The following is a 21,880-nucleotide window of genomic DNA, read 5'->3' on the forward strand; positions in this document are numbered from 1 at the left end:
AATTCAATTCAATTATAGATCCCAAACCTCACTAGAATCTTAAGTGTGCTACTTTTAAGACTCTTAAAATTTTCTATCTAATCTTGTAGTTGTATGTGTCTGTGTTTTGTCCCTCTACTAGACCTTTCATTAATTATTGTCCCTCATTTGATGCATTGCCTCTTTATCACAGTATTTTCTCCAGTGTAGATACTGAGTAAATTTTTATGAAATAAACATGAGTATATTTGTTATTGATTGTTTTTAATTTAGATTATATACCTGTAACTATTTCTCTTGCAGTTTTTTTGTTTGTTTCTTTCTCTAGGATGGTACTGTATATACATGTGACTACTGCAAAATATTGTCAAGTATGACAACTTATTTAAAAACAATTTGTAGGGGCACCTGGGTGGCTCAGTGGGTTAAAGCCTCTGCCTTCGGCTCAGGTCATGATCCCAGGGTCCTGGGATCGAGCCCCGCATCGGGCTCTCTGCTCAGCGGGGAGCCTGCTTCCTCCTCTCTCTCTGCCTGCCTCTCTGCCTCCTTGTGATCTCTCTCTCTCTGTCAAATAAATAAAATCTTTAAAAATAAATAAATAAATAAATAAAAACAATTTGTAAAATCACCAAAATTAAAGTCTGGCTAATAAACTAGTCCCTCAAGAATAGGTTCAGTTTGAGATCTCTTGATTGGTAAGCAAACTTTCTTGGGAGGTTAACCTCTGACAGCAAGAGATGGGATCAGAAGCCAACAGATGGTAGGATCACAGGTGGGCTCCTGGGACATGACCAATAGACAAGGTGTGGCGGAAAGCCTAAAGAAAGTGCTAAACCAAAGGTAAAGTTGGATAGTGGGACATTGTAAATTAGAGAGAAAAGCCATCTGTCAGTGAAAATGCAGGCTGGGTTATAAACCAAAATCACAGTTCTATTCACTGCAGTGGAAATTATCTTTAAAAGTAGGTTTTTGTCCATACAGCTCAGTAGTGAGTTAAGGCTCTGGTCAACGGGGGCTGTCAATAGGGAAGAGTAGAATGGCAGCTTGATGTCAATGAGAAGCAAGTGTTTCATCTTAAATACTGAGTAGAAAACGTTTACCACAGTGAATGGGTTCATCACAACAGATGGATATTTGTTCCTTTGTTGTTAAGTGTAAGTTGGATCAGAACATCACCCACACACCCACCTCACAGAGGCTGAGGAGAGATGGAAGAAAGAGGCTGACCACTCCAGACTGGTAGGTGGCAGGTGTAATGAACTTACATATGAAGCTTATCTTGGACAGTCATAAAATGAGCAGATCTTCACTCCAGAATCCTAGTTTATACAGAGGCCTTAACTGGGGTTCAGTCATGTATATCATCTAGGTCGTCTCAACAGCACATTGATCTCTCAAGGCTATGCCCTTGGAACACTTCAAACTGTGGGACTGGTGGGCAGAATGTACATTCCAAGGACAGGGGATGGGTGAGGATCCTCTGATTCCTTGGGTCCAGCTTACAGGTCGACCAGTGATCACATCCTCTCCACGACTTCCTCCAACAACATTCTGTTTCAGTGGTCGTCCTTGGGATAGGGACAATAGGGTAACACAAAATGTGGTATTCTGAGATTAATTATCTAAACTTATTTCTTGGTAATGTGGGGTCAGAGACTGAGATCAGAAGTACAATTTCAGGTATCTGGACTGGACATGTGAAGGGTGCGGGCCAGCATGGGTAGCAGTGAAGAAGTCTTTGCTCAGCTCCAACCAGAAGTAAAGGAAGCATCAGGAAAAACAAGTCCCAGTGGGCTGAGCTCCAAGAGGACCCGAGGTTACAATGTACAACTGGAATCTGAATGAATGGGCTCTAAAGTGAATGACAATGGATCCTGGAGACACCATTTCATGACAGGATGCCATGAATATGCCATGTTTTCTTTCAGGACCAGAGTTTAGTTCCTGAGAGGGAGTTGGTTGACTCTGAATGATGTTAGAATGTTAGAAACTCCATTATCATTCCTCAGACAAATAGACATTTAACCAATTATAATATATATATGTATGTGTGTATATATATATATATATATATATATATATATATATATATATAAAAGTCATGGTAAAGAGATGAGGACACTGAGTGTTAACAGGACGAGTAATCTATGGTCACGTAGCTAACAAGTAAATGACATATAGATGTGAACCATTTCTATCTCTCTTTGAATTCCTGTTCTTATCTTAAATTTTCTCTCATCTTTACCATTTTTTAAAAATGAAAATAAAGCACAAACAAAAACAAAACAAAACAAAATCCTGGTTTCCTGATCATGTGTAAAGGCTATTAAATTAAAATCTTTAAAAGAAAATATAAAGAGGAACAAATATATACTATTCTTACACATATATGAAAGCTGGCCAGTGAATCCAATTTTCTATAACACAGATAGGTTTAATCTTTACAGATAGGAATATATTTAATACAATTTCAATAAAGTACATTGTGATGGGAAGGGATTTGGACAGTGATGGAGAGCTCCTGATAAATGATATATTCTATGAACAACAAATAAATTGAGATTGTAAAGTAAAATACTCAATAGATAATGATATACTTTGATTTGTCTTAAAATTCTGTTCAATCAGTCATGAAAGACAAATAACTTGCTGAATATTACATCATTTAAATGTGTTATTTAATTCTTATGATATTCTGAAGTACACTCAGCCCATTTTTTACACTAAAGGAATGTATAAAAATAGGGAAGAAGATTTAAATGAAAAACCTTGTACTATCATTGCTCTCTGCTCCTGGAACCAGAAAAAAAAATTCCCCTTATTGTTCCCTTCTTGACAATGACCTAAAATAAAAAGAATACTCTTGAGAACCTTTTGTTATGTTTCTCATAAATGGATTAGTTGTTAGTTGATGACAGTGCAAACAACACATGCAATTAAGTTTATGGAAAAAAATACAAGATTACCTAACATCCAGCTACTCAGTGATGACCATTATTAAAATTGTGTTTATTTTACCGAAGCTCAGAGATCCAATTATTACAAATAAAATTCTACATAAATATTACTTTGTTCTTTGCTTTTTTTATTGAACATTTTATAGAGCTAATAAATTTTCCTTTCAACTTAAACTGTATAAATTAGGCAATTTTTTAAAATTTTATTCGTGTAATGCTATGAACACATCAAGAGAGACTAAGTCGTCTTTCCAGTGGCCTTCATTCAAGGTGCAGGTCCCAACTTTCTCTGTGCAGCATCTGTACAGTTGTCAACAGCACGATATCTGTTCTCCAGAGTGAGGTCAGAAGGGAAATCCACAGGCTGGTGTGCACTCTGGGGTAGAGTATAAATTTAGAGCAATTGTTAATTGCAAAGGCTCCTTTGCATCAGTTTTGCAGGGGACACTTATGCCTTTATTTAATAAATATTTTAAATGACATTTGGACCTGAGCTTTGTAAATCGTAAAGTAGAAATATTAGTGAACAATACTGGAAAGGGCATTGCAATTACGGAACCTTGAACAGAGAAGACAAGTATAAAAAAGATGTTTTTTGCAAACCAGCAATTGACCCTGGTATTACTTTTTCTTAGCTGGAACACAAGACCAAGATCAATAATGACTCTTCTCACACTCAATTTAGGTACAATGATAAATAATTGGAAACATCTAGAAAATTGTGTTGGTGAAACTACAGGAACATATGTCAAAAGACCTCAGCTTTAGTTCACAAAATCTTTAAATAATTACCATTGCGTGAAAAATACAACTTCACCCAGAGCACAATTTGGTGCTGATTGCTTTTTTCAGGGCACCTTTCACATCCTTATTCCTTAAGCTGTAGATGAGTGGGTTTAACATAGGAATGACCACCGTGTAGAAGACAGAGGACATTTTGTCTGTGTCCATGGAGTAACTGGAGCTGGGTCGGAAATACATGAACAGGAGTGTGCCATGAAATATAGCCACTGCGGTCAAGTGGGAGGCACATGTAGAGAAGGCTTTATGTCTCCCCTCAGCTGAGTTCATTCTAAGGATGGTAGCAATGATGTAGCTATAGGAGAGGAGAACAGTAATGATGCTGCACCCCACCACGCAACCGATGAAAGTGAACATCACTATCTCATTGATGGATGTATCTGACAAGGAGAGGGCTAGCAAGGGTGGGATGTCACAGAAAAAGTGGTTGATGACTTTGGAATTGCAGAATGACAGTCGGAATGTGCAGCAGGTGTGGATTGCCGAATCCACTAAGCCCACAAAGTAGGCAAGGGACACGAGCTGGATGCAGATTTTCCTGGACATGGCGATTGTGTAAAGAAGTGGGTTACAAATGGCAACATACCGGTCATAAGCCATGACAGCCAACATGAGACATTCCACATCTGCAAAGACCCCAAAAAAATACATCTGAATTGCACATAAATTATATGGAATCCTCTTTTGCTCAGATAAGAAGTCAACCAGCATCTTGGGAGAGACAGTGGAGGAGTAGCAGACATCGCAGAAAGACAGATTGCTCAGGAAATAATACATGGGCGTGTGGAGCCTGGAGTCAAGCTTGATCAGCAGGATCATCCCTAAATTGGCAACTATGGTTATCCCATAAACCAGCAGAAAGAGCACAAAGAGCCCCTGTTGCACATCCTTTCTGCCGGAGAGTCCTAGGAGTAGGAAGTCAGTAATCATGGTGCAGTTCTCAACAGCCATCTCTCAGATCTGGGAATCCCTGCTTGTGAGAGAAGGAAACGGAACCAGGATTAACATCATCTTACTATCTTAGTAGTTAAACTGCTGGTTCTCTCTGTTTTTCTACATTTAGGAAGAGAGACAAGCAATGTCAGGGTTGTTTAGGTGAACCAGACTATCCTGGAAATACACCCAAATCAATATAACTGATTTGATAATAGTATTGCCTATGTCTGTACACCACTGTACAGAATTTGTAGCACAATTTCATCCAAATTAAAGCATGCTGTTTGGGGCACCTGGGTGGCTCAGTGGGTTAAAGCCTCTGCCTTCAGCTCGGGTCATGATCCCAGGGTCCTGGGATAGAGCCCCACATCGGGCTCTCTGCTCAGCAGGGAGCTTGCTTCCTCCCCCCCTCTTTGTCTCTCTGCCTACTTGTGATCTGTATCTGTCAAATAAATAAATAAAATCTTAAAAAAAATTAAAGCATGCTATTTGCATACCAACATATGTTGCATTTATGATAAGTTTTGCTAATTATTTCTTCTATAAGGAGATTAATGTCCTCACTGTTTCAGGCCACAGTTCTTACAATTATTTGGCCAGGTTACCATGTGTTCAGCAAGGCTTTTTTTTTTTTTTTTTACATCTAGTAGAAATATTGTTATATTCTATAATAGAGAGGCATAACTGAGAGGCACTCAGTTATGAATATATTGAATAGGCATTCAGTAATAAATATATTCTTTTGTTTTCCCCCCAAAATCCAAAATAGTGTGCCATATGAAGAATTCCTTCAGACAACATGCTTCCACTTCCCCACCCACCCCATGTCCTTTCCAGTCTCAGTAAACAAGGGATAGAGCCAGTCTGAGGTTCAGGAGCCATTGGAGCAGGGAGGGTGTGGTTGCTGAGAAGAAAGTTGGAGGGTGTCCAGGAGCCACACTCTAAAATGGGCAGACAGGAAATTTCCAGGTCTAACCATGCTCCCTTCGGACACCTGCTCTTGCTCAGGGGAGATTATGAAGAACATTTGGGCTCTAATCATAGACATTCTGGTAGCAGGTGACAGAGCAGCAAACAAGGGAGTGTGGTTTACTGTGTGAGTCTCTCTGCCCCAATTTACTAGGATTTTGATGGTCTATTCATCAATAGCTCAGATCTATAAGAGGCATGTTAGAAGTACTCATGTCCCCAACCCTAAACTCCAGAGAGATTCAAATTTGAACTTCACCTTTTCCAAATTCCCAGACTTTTTAATATTGTTTTATTTTATCCCATCTACTTTTAAATATCTTTGAAATCTGCCTCCCTTTGCTTTAAAAAAATGGTCATTTGAATTATATGTTCAACTGTTTTATTTTACCCAAACCAATTATATTTTATGTAATATCATACAAGTCCTCCTCTGTTTGTGAGAATTTAGGAAATGTGGAGATGAAGTTAGATGAAGAAGAGATAAAAAAAAATCTGAATAATGATCTAGTGATCAATGAACAGGTCTCCAAACCCTTAGCTTAAACTCATTTAAATTAAATATCAGTCTCTGTAGAAACATATTTTTAAAAATATTTCCTTAAAAATTTTAAGAAAAAAATTTTAAGAATATATAAAAATACAAGACATGAAAAACAATAAAAAATAGGTGACATCTGTGCAATCCATACTTGCTTTCTTTGTTTTCCCTGCTTTCTACATGTGTATTTATTTTAAATAAGTAGATTCATAAAAGTAATTGAAATGAAAGTTTGTATAATATATCAGACACTTCCTTGGTTTTATATCATGCTTTCAGTTAAAAAAGGGTTAAAAAAATCTGGGGTATAAATGAGAGAAACAGCAAAAAATGTTAGTACATTTAGTTAGTTAGTACCAGAATTACTGACCTCCGTTCCACGCAGTTCTGCCTATAGGAGGCTTCAGCATTGTCTCCTGACTGACCTGGATTATATAATCATCTCTGAGTCTGGTCCCTGGTGCTCAACACTGGGTCTCATAGGAATAAGCGAGATAGCTTATACTGTGGTGGTTTGTTTTCTGATATTTCATAGGGGTAAGGTGATTGAATAAGAAATACAGACCATTAAAAAAATGTGTCCTTCTCTACCTTACCACTTAAAATTGTACCTATTTTAGGAATAGCAAAACGTCCCCATTCAACAAACATTCCTTATTTCTAATTCCCCAATCCCTATACTCTACTAGAATTGATTTTTGTGATAATTTCATAATTTACAGAACAAATACACACCCATTCATGTCCAGGTATTTACACAGATACACAAACTTGTTCCCATTAAATTGATTCACCACGTAGATTTTTGTGGAAACAGCAAAAAACCAATGACTGATATCAGATTGCCTATTGATAACTGCATTTTGTTGTCTGTGTTACTGAATTTTTATTTTTTAAATAAGTGATGTCATGATATAAATATCATATATATATAAATAAATATGATGAATACAGGCTGTGGATTCCATTGATTCCATATACAATGGATTCCATTGTATATAGAATATAGAATAAATTAATATAATATAGAATAAATTAATTATTAATTTATTCTATAAATTAATAATTAATTTATTCTATAAATTAATTAATTAATTAATTTATTCTATATGTCCTCTGTCAAATGACCACTTGATTTATATGTAATTCTACATATCATAAAAACTTTGATATGAATAAAATTATGCAAATATAATTTATCGTATCTATATATTCTTATTTTTTAAGGATTTTCTTTTTTTTTTTTTTAAAGATTTTATTTATTTATTTGACAGAGAGAGATCACAAGTAGAGAGAGAGAGAGAGGAGGAAGCAGGCTCCCTGCCTAGCTGAGAGCCCAATGTGGGACTCGATCCCAGGACCCTGAGATCATGACCCGAGCTGAAGGCAGAAGCTTAACCTACTGAGCCACCCAGGCAGCCCGCACATATATTTTTTTGAAGATTTTTTAAAAAATTTTTTTTAAAGATTTTATTTATTTATTTGACAGACAGAGATCACAAGTAGGCAGAGAAGCTGGCAGATAGAGAGGGGGAAGCAGAAGCAGCCTCCTTACTGAGCAAACAGCCCTATGCAGGGCTTGATTCCAGGACCTCAGGATCATGACCTGAGCCGAAGGCAGAGGCTTTAACCCACTGAGCCACCCAGGCGCCCCATATATCCACATATTTTTAAAAGTAAATTCTGTGAATGATTTTTAAGAGCACAGAGATTGACCTTAAATAAAGGCACTCTCGGCCTTTTTAACCATAGTCAGAAGTTTTATGTTGTCTAATTATAAGCACATATTATGATGCATTTCATATGTACCACATGTCCTGGCTTGTCTCTAACCACATCATAACATGATACAGAAATTGAAATGAGAAGTAATAAGTCAGGTTCTAGAGTCTCACTAAGTTTCATTGAATCTACAGAAAATGTTCACAAGAGATTCCTGCATATATTTCAGTGAAACAAATTTTGTCTTAAAAAGCTAGCACTCTAAACCCCCCAGCAGAACGTGATAGTGTGTTTGTGTTGAAGTGACATTCAAAAATTCACAAATTTCCCAAAGACTCCCTCGATTTCTAATAGATGAGAGATGACTCAGTCCCACTTCACCAAGGTGGAACCCCAATGACAATGGAGGGCAGAAGTGTTACCATATGGGAGGTAATTCAATTTAATTATATTAGCTGGGTACTTGAACATTATTAATGTTGGTGTGAAGAAAAAGTGATTTGAAAGCTCCCTGCGTTGCACAATTCCATGAACCAAATAGGAAAGAAATGTTATTTCCTTGCATTTGTGGAACCTCGAAGTTCAGGGGAATAATCCCAGTATTTTCTGTTTCCAGAGTCATAGTTTGTCATGTGTGTGAATCATTGCTACGCACTTTACAAGCACACATTGCTATGTATTCTTTAAATGCCTCCTCTTCTTTTTTTTTTTTTTTTAAGATTTTATTTATTTATTTGACAGACAAAGATCACAAGTAGGCAGAGAGGCAGGCAGAGAGAAGGGGGGGAAACAGAAGCAGGCTCCCTGCTGAGCAGAGAGCCGGATGCAGGGCTCCCAGGACCTCAGGATCATGACCTAAGCTGAAGGCAGAGGCTTTAACACACTGAGCCACCCAGGCGCCCCTTAAGTGCCTACTCTTGATTAATGTTACTAAAAAAGGTAAAAATATCACATATAGTATATTTTGAGGCAGGTAATTTAATTGCCCCAAACCTAAATGCAAAATGTGTGTAGGCAAACTCAAGAAAGTGAGAGCTTTCCTACTGTTCTCTCTCTCTCTTATTTGGAGGAGGAGCAGCCATCCTCTATCAACTTCTGATTCCTTTCCCTACTCATTTTTTTTCCCCCCACAGGTGCTTCTCTGTCTTCAGGGAGGTCAAATCTCCTCAGGCTACCCTCAGTTCACAGGGGAGCCAGACTTGAACATCATAAACATGGTTGCCCTCCAGACAACGTGGTCTCATCCTGGTCCCCATTAGATCTGGAGCGTGTGTGGTAATACACTGCACAAAATTGGATAACCTAAATTAATTCCCAAAGGGATTTGTTTGTTAATAGAGAACAGCTTTCTTTAATTATGAGGAGAAAGGCTAAAGGTAAAATTTAAGAAGTCAGAGACTTAACTAAGTCCTTAACTAAGGAACTCCCTTGGTGCCACTGGTATCCCTAAACATAGCACCACATAGGAACTGTCTACTTAAAAACGCCTTCCCTGAGGTGCCTGGGTGGCTCAGCCAATAAGCATCTGCCTTTGGCTCAGGTCATGGTCTCAGGGTTCTGGAATCAAGTCCCGTACTGGGCTCCCTGCTCAGCACGAAGCCTGCTTCTCCCTCTCCCACTCCCCCTGCTTGCGTTCCTTCCCTCACTTTCTCTCTCTGCCAAATAAGTAAATAAAATCTCAAAGGAAAAAAAAAAGTCTTCCTTCAGGGGCACCTGGGTGGTTCAGTCATTTGAACACTGGACGCTTGATTTTAGCTCAGGTCATGATCTTGTGGTCATGAGATCGAGCCCCACTTAGAGCTCTGTGCTGGGCATGCAGCCTGCTTAAGATTCTCTCTCTCCCCTTCTCCCTCTGCCACCCACCTCCCGTGTGTATCCTCTCTCTCAAAAACAAAACAAAACAAAAAACCTTCCTTCAGATAATAGTTTTCTGGCCCTGAGTCTTGGGCTGTTTTGAATAAGTTCTCTGCATGATACTGGTACCAAGTTCTGTGCATGATACTGACACCAAGTTCACTAAGTCTTTCTGTTATAGGAAACAAGAAAATCAGGAGTTGTGCATTGCTAACATCTCTATTTTATAAGCAAGCAGCCCATTTTTAGTAACATATAAGGTGACTAATGAAGTATTTCTAACAGTTAGAAATGCTTTATTAATTTTACAGCACTATCTTGAAAACATTCTATAAAATAAACTGGAGATTTTAAAAATTCATATGAAATTCTGCAGCTGTCTATAGTCTGATAGTAAATATCTTTAATTTTATGATTAATTTTGAAGTTGTGTGTGTGTGTTTATTATTAAAAAAAAAAAAAACTAGTGACTTTTCAGGAATAAAAATATCTCTGCACACATGACCTAAAACAAAACATGAACATGAAAGCATTTCAGAGACCATGAGCCCTAACACAAACTGATATCAGTATGATAGTTCAGTATGTTTCTTTAATACATTGAAGTGCAATCATTTGGTTTGTAACCTTGTACGTCTTACATTCCTTGTTATGCATATGATTCTCTTATGTTGTTGTACCTGATGGTAACTTACTAACTTTCTTCACTGTGTGGTATCTCAATGGACAAACATACCCTATGCTATTGTCCATTTCCAAATAATGCTACTACCATCATTTTTGTACAAGGTTTGGATGTCCATAGTCACTCATTTGTATTGGATGTAGAGGTAGGGAAGGAATTTTGGGACCAGCTATAGCAGATCCTGCCACACAGTTTTCCAAGGTTGTGGCTCAGTTCTGATCTCTGATCTCAGTGTGTGAGAGGGAAAATTGTCCCACCTCTACACAAGTACTTGATGTTAATATTGTGAATCATTTTCATTTTGGCCCTTCTTTAGGCGGGTCAAGGTACAGGCCTGAGGTTTTAATTTTTATCTACCTGAATACTAATAATGTTGTACCACAATTTCCGTGAAGTGTCTGTTAGATCCTCAAAGTGGATAGGAGGTTAGGAAAGAAGCTGTGTTTACAAGGACTCAGCCTTCTACCGCTTCTAGCCAATATCATACCATTAGGTCCAATCAGCCTCGAGACACAACGCCATTCTTTTGTATGAAGAGGAAGCCCCTTGTTTGCTTTGTTTGCTTACCTTTATCTTAACATTTCCAACAGTGGGGATACGTTTACACAGCAGTAGAATCACAGGCATAGGGCAATGGATTATGGCAAGTGGAAAGGGTCTTAGAGATAATCTAGTGAGGGATCCTCTTACAGAGTGGGTGTGAGTTCTTTTTTTTTTTTTTTTAAGATTTTATTTATTTATTTGACAGAGAGAGATCACAAGTAGACGGAGAGGCAGGCAGAGAGAGAGAGAGGGAAGCAGGCTTCTCGCTGAGCAGAGAGCCCGACGCGGGACTCGATCCCAGGACCCTGAGATCATGACCTGAGCTGAAGGCAGCGGCTTAACCCACTGAGCCACCCAGGCGCCCAGAGTGGGTGTGAGTTCTAATGAGGAAGAGCAAGTTGTTAAACACCACAGTGATTTCAAGTTGTATTCAGTGCCAGGCTCACAGCATATTTCTGGAGAGGACTGTCCAAAGAGGCTTAAAATTGCTGCCTCTGGCTTTCACACAGGTTTGGGTTATTGTGTTTTTACCTCTGTTGTATTCTAACACATGGTGCTAGACAGTCTATCGTTAGTATGCATCTATCTGCTCACTAGGTGGTCCAAATGCCCAAATCTACCATCAGTATTTTTATCCTTAGGGATTTCAGTGCAAGGCTGAAGGAAAGGAGTCCAGATACAGAAATGTGCCTCTTATATCCATAGTCACTTATAACATAATACTGGATAATAATTTTCTGTCCCTGGTGACTATGTGAGAACCCTGTGATGTAGCCATACAGAGAATGGAAGGGAACTGGTGAGGAAGGAAGTAAATGAGCCAGAATAAACCAAAGCCTTTTAATGTTGGGTTTTTGTTTTTTTTTTTTCCCCTACTTCTGTAGAATCCCATATGGAAAGGTTAGTTTAGGCCATCTGCCCCAAGTTCCTATTTAAGTCATGAGTCTACTAGTCAACATTCCTAGTGAGTGATTTTTAACTCTCTAATTACATAAATCAGGGAGATGAAGCCTACAGTTAATTAAATTGGTTTCTTCCATTTTTAGACATACATTCGTTGAGCCTAAGATATCTCATTTAATTGGTTTATGATTTCCTTCTCGTCAGTCCAGACTCATTAGATGTGATTCAAGAGGCCAATATGCAGATCAGATCAGTCTTTACATGATATTACTGTCATATGTCATATGGAAGGATGATAGCATATTTATAACTCCTGAATTAGAAGCCTCTGATCCACTCGCTGGTTTAGACTTCAATACATTTCAAAAAGAATGGCTTTTGCTATGTTGCTTCTCATAAGAAAGATTAACAAAAGAGTATTGATAAATTGGGAAAATATGGTACAAGTGGAAACTCAAAACTTTTTTTTTCCAAAAGACAACTTCCCATAGATTTTTTTTCATCACATTTTTCCCACAATCTGTCATAGTTTTCTACAAATGTCACCTTTAAAAGCAGAGGAGCCTTTTGAGGTTTGATTCTGAAATTCTTTCATCAAGGACAATTATAATTACTTAAGGGGTAATTATATACAAGGCACACATTATACCTTCATTTAATTATGTTTTCACAAACACCTAATGAATATTCAAAAATGTTATCAAGGGTGTAGTTTTATTATTTATGTGTTTTTCCATTTTGTGTCCCAGACATGATAAAGAAACTGGATTGATAAGAATGATACTCAACTTGCAGCAAAGAAAATTCATCATTTTACATTAGAGACAATGGTCAAATCAACTGAACCACAAGTACAGTGATGCCTTAAACCACAAAGAGGAGCATTTAACCAGGATGGAGAAGACAGAGGGAAGGAAAAGCCAAGTGGAAGTGACTGAATTGAATTTCAGCACAAAGATGTACTTTATCAGGACCTTCCACTTTGCACTTTTATCCTTCTCTTGTTGGACTTTGAAGGGGGGCAAAATACACCACCCCAAAAGATACCACTTTGGCTATTGATTTTTTTTTTAAGATTTATCTTTTTATGTAAGAGAGAGAATGTGTGTGCACAAAGGGAGTACTGGGCGTATGGACAGAGGGAGTGGGAGAGAAGCAGACTCCTTGCTGAGCATGGAACTGGCTTGGAGCTTGATCTCACGACCCTGAGATCATGGCCTGAGTGGAAAGCAAGAGTCAGATACTTAACAAACTGATCCAACCAGGTGCCCCAGCCACTGATTATTTTAAGTCAAAGTTTCTTAAGGAATAGCAGGTGCAAGAAGGACACTCTGAGCCTCTTTTGTCTTTCTGAAAGCAGGAAATAAATTTTCTATGTGAAATGTACTCCCTTTGCACCAGGAGAGAGACTTCCTTATCACCAGAGAGGGAACTGATGGCTGAGAAATCTATATAGACAAACTCTGTTATTTCTTTACTTATTTACTACATGGAAACCAAACTTCTTTGTCATGTCAATTCTTCACAAATGTATTGTTTCTTTTTCTAAAAATTGTAACAGATACCTTATTTGGCCACTTCTTATTTTTATATTTTTATGAGATCCTGCACACACAAAGTTGATTTTTTTTCTCTTGTTAATCTATCTTATATCAATTTAATTATTAGATCAGCCAAGAACCAGGAAGGGAAGAAAGGGAAAATTTTGTTTCCTTACAGTTACATCACCTCTAAGAGGACATTGTCCTATCCGCCTCAGGATCTGTAGTTCCAGCCTCTCCATCTGGATTCCTTTTTTTCTCCCCATCCCCATTGTACCCTCTTCACCATTTAGATCTGAAACAGAATTTCAAGGAATTGTTTCTTCTCCACACTCTACAGGTAGGCATTTTGTTTGAACTTAGAGTTTCTTACCTTTTCACTTCAGGGAGATTTAGAGGTTATCATGATATTTGTAAGACTATTTAATTTTATTTAATTAATTTTATTTATTTATTTTTAATTAATTTTATTTATTTATATTACATTATTGAATTCACTGGAATATAAACAATGTAATAAACACTTATAGTTCTTATAATAATTAAATTAATGCATAAAATAAACAATAAATGCAAAATTAACACACTAAGATGAAGACAGAAAAGTGTTCCAAATATTAAGTGAGAATTGCTTTAAATGGAGATATACCGTAAAATATACCATATTTAGGAAACTCCAAATATTGGTAGCATAGTGACATAGTAAAATACTTCTGTATTAATTAATTTATTTATGACAAGTTAATAGCATAGTATAATATAGTGAAATAATACAATATATGAAATCAGAAGAGTATGTTTATGTGTATACATATATAAATATATATTTTATACTATATAACTACTTACTTAAAATCAGATTTTATTTTTCAGTTTTTCCATCATCTCTTTCACATTCTTTTTCCATAGGCTGTGAATCAAAGAATTTAACACAGGACTCACAGGAGTATAAAACAAAGAGTTCATTTTGTCTTAATCTAAGGAGAAGGAAGAATTTGGCCAGGAATATATGAAAAGCATAGCTCCCCAGAAGATTGCCACAACTCCTAGGTGGGAGGTGTAGGTGGAGAAGCTTTGAATCTTCTCTCAGCAGAGTGGATCTTCAAGACTGGCAAGATAGAGTCAAGAACTCCTAAAATGGTGCTCAGTTCAAAGAAGACAAAAATGTAAAAAAAAAAAAAAAAATGAAATCCTTGACCTGTGTATCTAAGCAAGACAACAATAAGAGATGAGAGATATCACAGAAGAAAAGATGAATCACATGACGTATGGAAACATAAGTGGGATGTTAATGTCAGGGATATCAAAACATCTAACATTCCTACCATGTAAATCCTGGCCATGAGCAGGGAGCACAAGGTGCGGCCAATGACTTTGTACCAGTCAAAGACCATCACCACAGCAGTAGACACTTAAAATCTGCAGGTACAGAAGGTGAAGAATTGCGGAGCACAGCCAGTGATGGAAATTGATTTGATGTTGGCAAATGCAGCCAGCTGCATCTTGGGTCCAATTGTGTGCTATAGCAGAGATCACAGAAGGAGAAGTGGCTGAGGTAAAAGTATTGGTGTGTAATCCATTGTAATTATAATGAACATTCCAAGATCTACCAGGAAATTAATAAGTGCCTAGAAACATGGTACAAGGGTTCCCTTTGTTGTCCAGTTATTGGTAATTCCCAAGAGAAATAATTTCCCTGTCCATCTTCTTTATTCTTGTTGTAAACCTAACAAAAATAATGAAGAAAATGATAGTTCAGAATTTGACCTTTCCGTATATATCCAAAAAGTATTATCTCTAAGATAGAACATGATTTATTTCTGTAAATTGTCTTTTTTAACCTCAGAAAACTGACCAAGTGCCGCATTTATTTATTTATTTATTCATTTTAATTTACTCTAAATTTATTTTGGATAAATTTTTTCTTTAAGAAATACACTTCTTGGGGGGGTGGGGTTATGGATATTGGGGAGGGTATGTGCTATGGTGAGTGCTGTGAAGTGTGTAAACCTGGCGATTCGCTGACCTGTACCCCTGGGGATAAAAATATATGTTTATAAAAAATAAAATTAAAAAAAAATGCTAAGAAATACACTTCTTTATATATAGTAGAAATTAACACTTTAAAATTAAAGAGGAAACATATCATTACTTATGAGAACTATCTCTTTTCAGCAATTCTCCATCTTTGGAAGACTCTATAAATCATGTATTTATTTATTTGCTTATTTATTTATACATTCAATTAGCCTACATATAGTTTTACCTTAGCTGAACACTTCATTATTATTGTTGTTCAATGAGTTGCTATATTACACAAATCCAGAGAATACATAAAAAGTAAGTAACATAACAATCAGTTTGTTCTCTGTATTTAGAGGTCTGATTCTGCTTTTTGTTTATTTGCTTTGTTTTTCTTTTAGATTCCACATTTACCTGATGGCTGCCAGAGGAGAGGAGGGCAAATACAGGAAAGGGAGTAAGAAATACAGACTTCCAGTTATGGAGTAAGTCACAGGGATGAGAGATACAGCATAGGGAATATAGTCAAATGTACCACAGTGGCATTGTATGGTGACAGATGGTAGCTACCCTATGGTGAACATAGCATTAAAATACGGACTTGTTGAATCACCATGTTGTACACCTGAAACTAATGTACTATTGTGTCAACTATATTAAAAAAAAGAAAAAAAGTAACGTAGATGGCCCTAAAGTTGGGCAATATGGCGATGTTGGTGGGTACAAACTGTAGGAGCCATGTTCTGTGTGATACTTTCCAACATGTGAATCACTGCAGGATGCTAACATAAGGGCCTTGGCAGGCCACCCCAAATATGCCACTATGGCATATTGATTAGTTATTTAAGAGACAGCCTGTGCAAGGAGTGTATTCTGACTCTCCTCTGTCCCCCTGAAAACAGGAACTAAATTTCCCATGCAAAAGGTGCCCTCCTTTTATCAGGAGGTGAAAACAAATCCTTATCACCAGTTCTAAGAAATTCAGAGCCTAGAAGGCTGCATAAACAGCCTCGTTATATCTTACTAATTTACTACCACAGACCAAATCCTGTTTAGAATTTCTTAATTTATTGAAGCTTGCAAAGTTCAGTTTTCTTTGTCCGGCCAAATCTTTTTTTTTAAATTTAATTTAATTTTATCTTTTTTCAGTGTTCCAAAATTCATTGTTTATGCACCATACCCAGTGCTCCATGTAATAAATGCACTCCATAATACCCACCACCAGGCTCATCTAACCCCCCACCCCGTTCCCCTCCAAAACCCTCAGTTTGTTTCTCAGAGTCCACAGTCTCTCATGCTTTGCCTCCCCCTTTGATTTCCCCAAAGTCACTTATTCTTCCCCTCTCCTGATGTCCTCTGTGTTATTCCTTGTGTTCCACAAGTAAGTGAAACCACAAATAAATGAAACCATATGATAATTGACTCTCTGCTTGACTTATTTCACTCAGCATAATCTCCTCCAGTCCCGTCCATGTTGATACAAAAGTTGGGTATTCATTCTTTCTGATGGAGGCATAATACTCCATTGTATATATCGTCCTGCCAAATCCTTACAGATTTATTGTTTGCTTGTATAAATAATATAAAATCTGTCTGTATTGGTCATTTCTTTAGATCTCAATTTCATTACTGGGCCATATTGAGCATATAATAAAATTTTGTGTTTTTTTTTTAACTCCTATTAATCTGTCATGTCAATTTCACTCTTAATTCAGTGGGAAGACTTGAAGGGTGGAAGGAAGTTCCTTCACTAATAAGTGCACGTCTATGTGTCATTAAAGCCCACTGTTGACTTCAGTATACAGTAATATATTTAATGTCTTCTGTTCTATGTATTGCCCTACTTCAATTAATTGATTTCCTTCAAATGAATCAAGTAAGTGCCATATCTGTGTATTCAGAAGATAACTTAAGAAGTTACAAGGAGAACCAGTGTATGGGAACAAATATCCCAGGCAATTTTTTCATTAGAGTCCTCCCAGGGGACTAAACAGGGGCATTCTGGTTTTTCATGGTTCCTATAAATCTAGACCACATCATAGGTTAAAATCACTAAAATAAAGTATTCTTAATGTGGGGGAAATGGCTTTTAGTGATACATTTCAACAGCCTTTTCATTTATTACTATACAAACATGCTGAATCTACTGCCTTAGGAGATATGATAGAGGCTAAGCTCAAACTACGTAATTGTAGTAATTTGCCACCCATTCAACTGAAGACACCAAAGCGTTTGTGGTACCCTAGAACTTTATTACCATTATTTACTTCTCTGCTTCATATTAAAGGAATGAGATGTATCCTTGGTCACTTCAAATGATTCCTTTCCAAACTCATTTTCACATCAAGTGGTTCTCTGTCTCTAGGGATAACAAACCTCTTTAGGTTATGCTCTATTTAGATAGAATCTAAATTTACCTCCCTAAACTTGACTGCCCCATAGACCATTTAGTCTAACTTCCCGTTAAACTTTTCCATTAAAATCTGAGCCTTAGCAATTATATTATTATTAAAAATTGAATAATTAACATCTCAAAGGATTTATTTTTAATTGAAGATGAGTTTCTTAAATAATGAAAGAAAATGACTTCATTGCAATGTAAGACACCAGAGACAAGCAAGTGAGAAAAGAAACTATCTAAATGGCTTCCACTTCGAATATCCCTCCCTCAGAAAGTAGTTGTGCAGCTTAGTGATGAGCCTTTGGGAATAAGTTCAGTGAATGACAATGATACCAAGGAAAACTAGGTGTCCTAAGTCTCCTTATTGCTGAAAACAATATTAGAGGTTATAGGTTAAATAAGACACACTTGTTCTATTAAAAAGACAGCAATTTTTAATAAGAAAGTCATAGTTGTTCATTGAAATAGTCAATGAAATTTATGCCATGGATCTTATAAAATATATTTTGAACTTTATTGTCTACGTGGCCTTAATGGAGATAAAAGTTTATTATAATAAAATTCTGAAGTCTCCTACAATCTAATGGTGAAGGGACTCTGCTTTTGGAAAACGCTTTGATATTTAAAACATGTATAGAAAATACTTAAATAATTAGTATACTATTGGATAAATGAAAACAGAACAAAATAAAAAACCTGTAGTCAGGACACTGACCAAGAAACAAAACATGACCAGAATGACCAAAGCCTTCCACTTGCTACTTCCTAAGTTACTAGTTTCTTATCCACAAGGAGTATTTACTTTCTTACCTTTTATCAGAACACATTAGTTTCATATTTTTTGAGCCATGCATAAGTAGATGCCTGCTTCATGTACTGTGTTACTCAACAACATGCTTGTGTAACCCAGCACATTCATTCTCACTGTTGTATAGTATTCTTCTATACAGATATAGTATCCAATTGATGTGTTTACTTTAACGTGGATAGGCAGTTATCTTCTCTTTTTCTATTCTCAATAACATTGATGTGAACATTCTTGCATATGTCTTCTAGTAGAGATATACATTTATTTATCTTGGGTATAAAACCAGGAATAGGAAATGTGTGTGTGTGTGTGTGTGTGTGTGTGTGTGTGTGTGTGTGTGTGTAAAATTTAGTTTTATCTAATTTTACCACACAATTTTCCAAAGCAGTATGCCAACTTATGCTTCCACTATCCCATTATCAATGAGTGAATCCTGTGTGCATTTCACATAATATTGTCTGTCATTTTAATTTTAGCTATTCTGTAAACTTGACTAAGAAAGTTGGATATTCACTATGTCATCTCATAAAAGTCTCATAAAGTCAAAATGAAGAATTGAAAGTTAGTCAAATGGGTTCACTTTATGGTATGAGGGCTCTTGCAATCAGTGCTATCTGTCTGTCATCATTACCAATTACAGTTCACGTAAAAATTGGCCCAGCATTATAACGTAGTCCTACCCATCTGTTATATTCAAATCTCCCCAAAGATAGAAGTGGCTTTATGCATTATCCATTTATAGAATCATATCAGTATGGGTACTGAATGTGGTATCTGGAATGCACAATAAGGATTATTCAGTTTAAAACCCTTTTTTGATAGAATGGAAACTGAGGCCCAAAGGAGAAAAATGATTTATTGAAGGTCACAATTACCGTGACTTGACCGTAAAGATTCAGACCCAGTTTTGCTGTCATTGTTTTTCCAGTACACAGTATGTTTGCAGAGTTCAAGCAAAAGTTGCTTCCTCTTAAGAAAGAGCTACACAATAATCAATTTGTGAGAATTATTGCTGTTTTAATTTAACAAGTTTCCCTAACCAGCTTTTCCACAGTATGTAGCTCATTGCTTGTATCATTGTACATATTTCCTAATCTTTTATCACTGTAACATTAATGTTTAGGGATGCCAGTGCCTGGTCAGAATAAGAAAGTCTTAAGAAGAAACAGACCTATAATATTGACTCATTACATACAGGCATTGATAATGTCTTACTTGAACTATAGTTGCCACCATTGGAGATGGGTAAACTATGAGAAGCATATGAATTATGGATAAAGAAATTCTAGGAAATGGTTAGGATTGGATTAGATAATATGAATCAGATTAAAATACTTTGATACTACAACTCCCTGACTTTCTGTGTAAAACAAAGATATAAATTTCCTGCAGGTCATTAGCCCAAGCTCCTACTTCAATCATTAATTCCCTGAAGTTTATGTTAAGTGATTATTCATCCTCTGCTATTACAAATTTAGGCATAGGTGTCTCATAGATTTTACAAATCAGTCAAATTCCTTTTTAGCCACTCTTTTATTGAACTTAAAATATGTCATTTAATAAATATAAAATTTCTTTCTCTAATTCACACATTACACTTAGATTTGCTTATAGGAGCCAAGATGCAGATTGAATACATTGTCATTGTCCACAGGGGAGGAGCATGCTAGTCGATGGCAACTTGATGCTTCTGAGGTTGACACCCATCTATGCTTGGGCGTTAGTGTCATTCAAATGCACGTCGGCCATACTGCTTTTCAAGATAATTCCTAATTCATAGATAATATTTGAAAAAAATGGGGCATTTGAGGAGACATTGTAACTGAAAAATAGCATCCTCTGTTCCTTTTGTTTGTTTGTTTTATCTTTATACCTCCCCTTACCATGCCTCAGAATCCCAGAAAAAAATATCATCGACAACAGGATTCTCATTGTCCTAGGTGGGCTGTACTGGCAATCTGAAAGGTTTTCACCAAAGGCTTTAACAATGGCACTTAGGTAGCCTTAGACATTGAATGATTTTTAGTTTGTGTAATTGTAGCAAAGCTTTAAGAGTGCCCCTGATTCCTGTATGGTTCTTCAAATCCCTGTCTTTGTCCCTGCTTACTCAACAAATCACTGCAGTGATTTGATCATCAGCAAGCGAGAGCAGAGAGCCAAGGTAAGTTGCAAATAGGCTGTAAACACCTGGATAAAAGCTCTTTGGCTTAATTATTTTCCAAATAATTTATATGTCTTTAACTTTCCCTTATGTTAGCATCCACAACCATTATACGTGCTTATGTATATGATACAAAAATGTATTTAAGGCACATACTTGACTCAGTGATTTTTTTTTCTTTTGCCTCCTATAAATAAACATTTGATGAAAATTAACTTTTTTCAGTATCTTTCTTCCTTTCTTTACCCACATGCTATGGTGGCATTTGAATAAACAGACAAAAATGCACAGTCCTTAAACTCTGCATATTCATTTCCCCACATTGAAGGGAATGATTTAGGAAACAGTTAGGAATTCAACAATGCTCCTGGACAAGGTGATGTGTGAACCAAGTTTAACAAGTGTTGGAGAGAAGGAAAACCAGTGGAGGAAGTGAATGAGTTGTGAACTGCAGAACTATAATGCAACCACACTGGTTGTCTTTAAATTCCAAAGAAATGAAATGGTCTCATCCCCCTGAGGGCACCCTAGTTGCTGATCTATCAGCATAGAATGCTTTCTCTACTTACAGGTATCTCTCAGTTGATCCCTACTTACCTGTTAAGTCTCAGATTATCTCCAGTACCAGAAGCACTTTCCAACATTCTTCACTATATTTGAACATTGTGCATTGTTTTTCAGTGCTCAGTCTTTTTACTTTATGGAATAATTTCTTTTATTATAAATAATTTGAATGATTAATTAATATTTGTCACTTCCATTAGGTGATGAGATTCATTAGCATAAAACTACCAGATTTGCTATAAAATACAGAGTAGATGCAATAGGTACTGAGGAAACTCTCAATAACATTTAGAAACTTCATTTCATGCACAAATGAAAGATCGAGGAAACAACTATTAGGCAAACTAGAAGTCCAGAAATTTTCAATTAAAGAGTACCAATACAAAGTCAAGACATAAAGTGAACCAGAGAGTACTTAGGGAATGATACACTTGGGTATGGTTGAAACAGTTTATAAATACTTCTTGTTTCACATCACATCACATTAGTCAAA

The 21,880-nt window shown here is 36.6% G+C and overlaps 1 protein-coding gene and 1 pseudogene across 1 annotated transcript; both read right to left on the minus strand.

Moving 5' to 3' along the window:
* Window positions 1-3,749: 3,749 nt before the first annotated feature.
* On the minus strand, window positions 3,750-4,688 carry LOC125079204 (olfactory receptor 5W2-like). Its single transcript, XM_047692667.1, has one exon. The coding sequence runs from the start codon at window positions 4,686-4,688 to the stop codon at window positions 3,750-3,752; it is 939 nt and encodes a 312-aa protein (XP_047548623.1).
* Window positions 4,689-14,286: 9,598 nt separating this feature from the next.
* Window positions 14,287-21,467, minus strand: LOC125079842 (olfactory receptor 5W2-like; annotated as a pseudogene).
* Between the last annotated feature and the right edge of the window lie 413 nt (window positions 21,468-21,880).

The sequence above is a fragment of the Lutra lutra genome, chromosome 10 (genome assembly GCF_902655055.1).
Source record: "Lutra lutra chromosome 10, mLutLut1.2, whole genome shotgun sequence".
In the NCBI taxonomy this organism is placed as follows: Eukaryota; Metazoa; Chordata; class Mammalia; order Carnivora; family Mustelidae; genus Lutra; species Lutra lutra.

Bases quoted from the DNA above. Each gene is read 5' to 3' on its own strand.
- LOC125079204 (XM_047692667.1), bottom strand. From the start codon at position 4,688: ATGGCTGTTGAGAACTGCACCATGATTACTGACTTCCTACTCCTAGGA.